The sequence below is a fragment of the Pygoscelis adeliae genome, unplaced genomic scaffold (genome assembly GCF_000699105.1).
Source record: "Pygoscelis adeliae isolate BGI_AS28 unplaced genomic scaffold, ASM69910v1 Scaffold315, whole genome shotgun sequence".
NCBI lineage: Eukaryota > Metazoa > Chordata > Aves > Sphenisciformes > Spheniscidae > Pygoscelis > Pygoscelis adeliae.
This window is the reverse complement of record NW_008824865.1, coordinates 735,471-742,823: the sequence shown is the minus strand read 5'-3', so window position 1 is coordinate 742,823 and position 7,353 is coordinate 735,471. Positions and strand designations below refer to the sequence as shown.

General features: G+C 46.5%; 1 protein-coding gene across 1 annotated transcript in view; it reads right to left on the bottom strand.

Moving 5' to 3' along the window:
• Positions 1-7,353, bottom strand: part of LOC103917273 (maltase-glucoamylase, intestinal-like) — a 57,456-nt gene that overhangs the window by 43,006 nt on the left and 7,097 nt on the right. Inside the window, exon 5 of the mRNA XM_009324390.1 lies at positions 42-117. Within this exon, the coding sequence (XP_009322665.1) occupies positions 42-117 (76 nt within the window). The remainder of the gene's footprint in view (positions 1-41; positions 118-7,353) is intronic.

The window sequence follows — 7,353 nt, the reverse complement described above, 5'->3', positions numbered from 1 at the left end:
TGTTTGAAGGACGGGTGCTCATGTTCACCAAACCCATACACCGAAGTGGATGGCACAGTAGTTGTGATCTGAAGATACTGGTTGGAGAAAAACAGATGAACCAGGGGACTGCTCCACCTGCGGCAAATAGAGGGAGACATGATTAGTTTGCTTATCTTTGGTACGCTTAATTTTAAGTTCACATCTGACTATTTATACTTCTTCCATATTTTGGAGAGTAACAATATTAAAACAACATTAAATTCTATGCATGCCTCTAATGTGCTTAACCTAACACACATTAAATTCATCTTGCAATAGCTGCAGACATCTCATCTACTTATACAATAGAATGCATCCGTATAATTTTGAAAAGAACAACTAAAATAAGAGAAGACACTATCTATAATCCTGTTACCAAAATAGGTTGGTTTTGCTTGGTGGTTGCTCGGGCTATTTCTATGACAACCAATGGGGCAGGCTAAAAATTGTTATTACGCAGTGGGGTTCAGAATCCTTAGTGAGAACAACACTTATTTGTTATCAGTTTTTACTTTTTAATGCTTTGCTGGATCAGGACCCTAACACTCTTGTTATCGCCAACTTCATGCAGGCGACTAAAGCAGAGGGACAGCTTTCTCCAGACTCTGCTTGAATGAGATGTTTTTATTGTGATGACTCTCCTGCTTCTCTTGCCAGCTTAATGCCTTTATTTCTATTGAATCATCTGTGGACACAGGCTCACATTTTAATTAGGTGTTACATTCTGTTTCCTATCTCTAGTGCTATAATGAGCTGCAAGCTAGATGGAGGAGAACATAGTCAAGCTGTGGAGAAGTGTTTCGTTAATGGTACTGTGTATGCCATGAGTACCACATTTAGATACCACCCTCTCGAGCCTTGTTTAATCATGAATTTGTTACAGCTAATTAAAATAAATGAGCCAAAGCCATAGAGCCTAGAAGTGGCATAACTCTCCTTTTAATGGTCTTTCGTCAATGATTTTGACAAAGTTGGTAAATCAGAGAAGCAGAAGACAGGCTGCGTCGGGGGGGAGCCGTGCTACCCCTGCAAGGGGAGTGCTCCCTGGTGAGCCCTGGCTGCCACCCGTGCCACTTGCACCCCTGCTTGGGGACAAGTCCCCACTCCTGGGAGGACTGGGAGGGCACCGCCGCTCCCACCATGCCGGCCTCACGCAGCTCTGCTCTCCCCACTGGGAAGCAAGGGCAAGCACTCACAGGGATGCCCAGAGGCAGATCCAAGACACACTCCTGCCTCTCCATGCAAAAGGCAGGCACAATCCATCCCTAAAGTGTCCTAGACAAGTCCTAAGTCAAGCACGTGTACTGAAGGGTCTATATATTTTTGAAAGAGTCTATTTGGCCTTTCTCACAAGCAGGAAAAGTAAGAATTTGTATTTAAGTCTTGATTTGGTTGTTTGCCAGCAGCAGCTCTCCCTCCCTTCCATCATCTCCTCCACCTACACGCAGTACAGAATAAGGTTATTTTCTTACAGGAAGGTTAATGCATGCAAAATATCCCTGAGAATCAGACCCAGCCCTTGGCGAACAGAGGCCTTTCTGCAAGAGGCTGCTGCTACGTAGGAACGAGGATGGGCTCTGGAGCTATATTCCTGTCCAAAGGAGTGCCATCACATAGTTCTGCTCTCTGCCAAGGCAGGCACAGTCACCGCTCTGAGCAGACCACAGGGTTATGCAAAAAGCAAAGGATGCCAGAGGGGAAATGCTTTGGGAAGAGCTTAAATATCTGTCCTAACTCATTGAGCGCTCTCCATGATGTCTGTCCAGAGTACATGAGGCTTTGTACGTTCATGGTACTCACATTACAGCACTGACATTTCCCATCATGAGAGCAATTAGTGTTACCATGGCATTAAAAGTGCTCCTTCTCCTCAGCAAGTCCTCTCCCTGCCCAGGAGGGTCACTGGGGTGGTGCAAACTGCAACCCTAGGAACAATCCCTCTGCCCCACCACATCTTTAAATGGCATGGAGAAACAGTTTTATATCTATCTATCTATCTTATGCATTCCCTTGGGCCACTGTCATGCACCCGATTTCTGCATGGCATTGCCCAAACAGTGCCCCTCTCTGCACCCCTCCATCACTCGGCTCACTGGGGGCTGCCGCTCCCAGCAGCGCAGCTCCCTGTGCTGTGCTGCCAGCCATCGCTCTCCATCAGCTTCGTCTTTCGTTAGACCTCCGCTTGCCAGAATGGCTATGCGCTAAATATAGCATTAACTATGATATAAAAAGACTGATAGTGACTCTCTCTGTTTTCCAGGCACCATTATGTCTTCCCCCTCTGAAGGAAAGCATGGACAGGTTTTCCCCTGGCACCTCTCTGCCTCCACTCCCAAGTGGCTGCCCTTGTGCTCTGCAGCGCACTGTGATAAGCTGTTGTGTTACTTTATGTGTTTGCTTGTGTTGTGTTGGCAAAGAGCAATCATTTAAATGAAAAAATGATGTCTGTCATTCCTTAAACACTTGGAGACAACAAAAGAAAATGTTATATTTCCCCCACCTCCCATCCTGCTGGTTTAAAGCAGATAGAAGGAACAAGACAGGAGGGAGCATAAAATGACAGTATGTGTGCAGGAATTTGCGTGGTTCTTCTCCGACAGTCCTACAAACCATAACAGTGCTGTGATGGACAACAGAAGGGATCTAAAAATCTAAAAAATTCTAAAAATACAGCTGAGCAGTTGTTCCCTGTCAAAAATTCAGCCCCTACCAGCAGTTAGACACGGCAAAGCCTGTGAAGACGAGAACCCTTTTCTTTGCACAAGAGGTAATAGCTGCACTCCGGTTCACCGCTGAAAGTCCTAACCCTTTCGTGCCTCTGTGGTGGGAACACTCCTGCCTGTGGAAATACAAACCGGCCTCCCCGCACATCTGCCTGGCCCATTGCCTGCTAGCCATTGCCGGCTGCCTGTCCGGGAAGTCTGACTGATGGAAGCTGGCGTTTTCTTCCAAACACCGTGCACTATACTCAAGAGTAAAGCTCTCTATTTTTTAACCTCGCATCAAGGAAAAGAAGAATGATTCAGGATTGGAAAGGTCTGTGTGAAGCCTGTGTGAAAATTAACATTTCTGGCCAGCAAGTGAACCGGTCTCACATCCAGCAGTCAACCCTCAGGCCACCAGGACAAAACGTAACTGCGGCAGACTGGGGAAGTAGTATTAAAGGAAGGTGGGCAGGCAGATAGATAAAACATCCTGTTCATGTTGAAGGTGTAGTTTATGACTAACATTGCCACGACGTTTGAGGGGGATGACTAAAAGGCAGTATAAAACAGTTTTCAGAAGTGCAATTATCAGTCCTTTGTAATAGGGACTGGATATGATGATTTACCTGGTTGAATGGCTTCGCTCTGTTTGAAGTTTACTGGAGACCAATAACTGCAGTGTGTGCAACAGCTCCGAGCACTGACTCTTGCCTGCTGTGAGCAAGCAGCTGGTGGCACACACTGAAAGGTCTTATAAAACCTCCAGAATTAGGAGACTTGGGACACATATATGATACACCATTAAGACATGCCTAATGCATTATTTGGACATTCAAAAATCATTTTAGGTTGGGAGAGGGATTTTTTTTCTTCTTGTTGCAATGAATTCAAGAGAAATGAGCTCATTACTTTAAGGTGTGAACACCTGTCCCACTCAGTTGCTTGGAGTAAATGTCCTCTCTAACCTCTGCTTTTCTTGGCCTCCAGACCCTTTGGAAACCATAGCCTTGTGAAAGGGAACACACCGTATATATCATCTGTGTGCAAATTCAGGTGGAAACTTCACATGTCTATCAGAAAAGTGGGTCTAAGCCTCCTGGCAGAGCTTTGGCATACCTTTTCAGAGGGCACGACCTATGGCTGTATGCACAGGCTGCCTATAAAGCAGTAAAGCACCTTAGGGACTGGGGAGTATAGGCCCTATTTTCAGAAGAACCTCAAATATACTTGGCCCCTGACTCACCCCACTTGAGCTGCTGGGGAGCATCAGCTTAGGAGCCCAGGTCTCCGTGATTTTCCATTGCTCTCAGACTGCTGCAAAATGTTTCTCAACAGCTGTATTCCTCATTAGCTGTAAGTCTTGGGGCACCACTGGACTGCAGAAGGCACACCAAGAATGATTTTTTATATGCTTATCTTACTTTTAAGGTGATTTATCAAATAGGTGGAGAAAGTCAGCACGAGTAACCAACAGATTTTCCACAAACCTGACATTTTAAAAGAAAGAATTGCAGGGTATATTTACAGTTATTGACACAGTTCTGCTCTACTTCTACTGTATTCATCGTCACGGTATTAGGGCATCTCCTGTAAGTGGCTGGATATATAATGCTTCATTTTTGTTCTGAAAAACACTTGGATAAGTGATATACCTACAGTACTTCTCGCCTATGTAACATAAATCTTAATGATTAGAGGACTAAAATAATGGCTCTTACAAACTAGGAGCAAACCCAAGCTACCCATGATGCACACAATTTGCTCCTGTTGCTTTCAGCAAAATTGCAGTTTAAGACAATAGCGTTATAAATCATTCTAATAGCCTTGCCTATGTAAAAACGTCTTCATGGTAAGTGGCGTCTGTGTTTACTACCACAATCAATAAAAAAGGCAGCTGAACTCTGCAGCAGCCTTTTTGGAAATTAGGGAAAATCTTGATTAGATTTCGGTTATTTGTGCTGTATCTTCCCAAGTGCGATAGCAAACGAGGTATTCCAAACTCTTAATAGAGAGAAAGGAGCACTTATCTGGCTCGGGAAAAATGTTCTGCCTTCCATTATTCGTATGACATCATGAAGGAAAAGTCAGTTGGAGAACGGATATTAAAGTGGAGAATCAAATCAATAGTCCATCCCTCTGCAGCCTGTCTCCAGCAATGGCCCATGCCAGATATCACAGAGGAAGGCGTAAGATGTCACTCAGAACCAGTCTTGCAATAATCTGCTTATGGAGGAAGTTTCTGGCTGTTTTCATAGAATTAGCTTATGTTGTGAAACATGGAGACAAAAATAGTTGGGTTGTTTTTTTTTCTACAGATGATTTTTTTATTATGCATAAATGTGTATCCTGCTAAGCCTCCCGTGTCAGTACTGCCCTGTGGCAACGAGTCCCACAGAGTAATCACACACTGCAAAATGAGGACATCTTTGTTATTTATTGCTGCCTTAAAGCAAACAGTTCCCAGCCTTTTACTTTCTGTTCTTGAGGAAATCTATGCTTTCTTGAAGCCTTCATGCTTGCACTTGATACTACCTCCTCCAGTGGTTGCTGGTGTTAGTGCCAGGACCAGAAAGGAAAATAGTACTCAACCTTAGAGCATGTGCCACTAAATAATGCAGAGGCTCTGTTTTGCTCCCTCGCCTGCCTTATTACAACCCAATATTTTCTCTCCTGTTTTTATTACTGTAGGGTCCTGGCCAACGATGAGCCAGTTTCCCAGTAGAGCTGCAAGATCAGCTAGGATAGCGTGAGCGAGGATTTATTAAACTAAAGCCAATTACAAATCTATTGACAAAACATTTTGCCACTGATCATGCTGATTTGCCAAAACAGCTACTTTCCAAGCATCATGGGAGCGGGGAGAGATTCCCCACAGCCTCCACTGCCCCACGAGGCTGGTAGTTTGGGAGGTTCACCTCCGGGGCTGGAGACCCAGGCCCCAGGCCCTGTCCCTCATGGTTCAGATTTAAGACTTGCAGCCTTAAATCAGCTGCAAGTTTGGGTTACATCCCAGGCAAAATGAAAAACGCCTGACATCTGTATGGGAGCAGGGGCTCTGCCTGCCCCTAGTCTCATCTGAACTCCTCAGCACCTCACCAGCGAATGCATGGAGGCGGCACCTCTTCACCCCCATGGCTTCGGAGAGCTGCTGGCACGAGGAAGGACCTTCCCTGGCCACCAGTGAAACAGCAGGAGCTTGGGAGAGGGTGAAGAGGGGCAGGAGCAGGCAGGGCTGGGTGGGACAGAGAAAAGGACAGCAGTGGAGGAGAAGGAGAGAGGTAAGAGGAAGGAAGCCAAGAGGCAGTACCAGGAGGAGAAAGGGAGGCAGCCTAAGAGCTCCTGGTCCCAGAGTCTCCAGCAGCACCTGGATCATTTCCCTGCACGATCCCATCTAATTTTCGCCCCATGCAGGCGAAGCAGCAGCTGTCGCCCGATTACCTTGGAGCAAGCTGAAAATGTAGTGGGACTTGCCCTTTTATTCTTGCTCCCGGCTCCACGTGAGGTTTGCAATCAGCTGTTAATGGCTCTCCCCTCACATAATTCATTTCTCTCCCCTGTTATTGTGATTACACGGAGCGTTGCATTTGTCCTGCCCTCCTTGAGTCAGCACTTGGGTAGCTCGGCTACAGCAAAGGCTCTTCGTGCACAGCGAGCGGGAGAAACGCCTGTAAAGCATATTCAGGAATATCTCAAAGTCTCTGCTGCCTATCCCCTGCAACGTTTCCAACACGGTATTAAATCATTCGTCACGAGGAGGAGGCTTTATGCACACAAATGGCAGAGCTGGGATGGGGTTTTATATCGAGCAGACAGACAGGGAACCTGCTGTCAGCCACCCCATCACTGCAAAGTCTGCAGTGCAAAGACACCGACGGCAGGATAGACTGCACCATGGAAAGGAGGGGACAGAAATGCAAGCGTGGACTTTAAACAAACAACCCAAACCCATAACATGTTTCTGCTCAGGACAGGCTGCTCCCTCCCCACATGGGCTGTCAGATGTGACAGAGCACGCTGGGGATCATGAGGGATTTTAGGCTTTTTTTGGGGGGTGGGTCATCCAGCAGTGTGAAGCTGCTGGTGAGGGATAAGGAGCATCATGTAAAACAGATTTCTGAGGATTTGGGATTGCTTTACAATGAGAAAGCCTTCCTCAGAGGTGTTAGAAAGGTCCAGCAGAGCACCCCGACCTGGTTTGGTAGAGACACGAGTTATTATCCACCCACACCCGGGGAGTGCAACTGCAGCACCTGTTGAAGAGGCTTTATTTGCCCACATCAACTGTTCTGAGCAATATTTGTTTGCATATGAAGATTAACAATTGATTCAGCTGTTCGTTGAGACAGCAAGGCCATGGCCGTTCATATCTTAAAATAGGAGACTGAAGTCCCCCCAAGTATTATGTGCTTGCCTGTTTCTCAGGGACACTTGCCTACACAGCCTGCCTTAACCTGGCACAGCTGCGGAGGCTGCCGGCTGTGCAGCTCAGCACCTGGTCCCAGGCGTGCTGAGTGCCCTGGAGCAGCAGCTCCCAACTCTGGAAGGAGCCCAAAGAAAGAGATTTGGGTTTTAGCACCTTCTCTGCAGACTGCACCTGGGACAGAGACAAGGGGACAAGGCAATGATG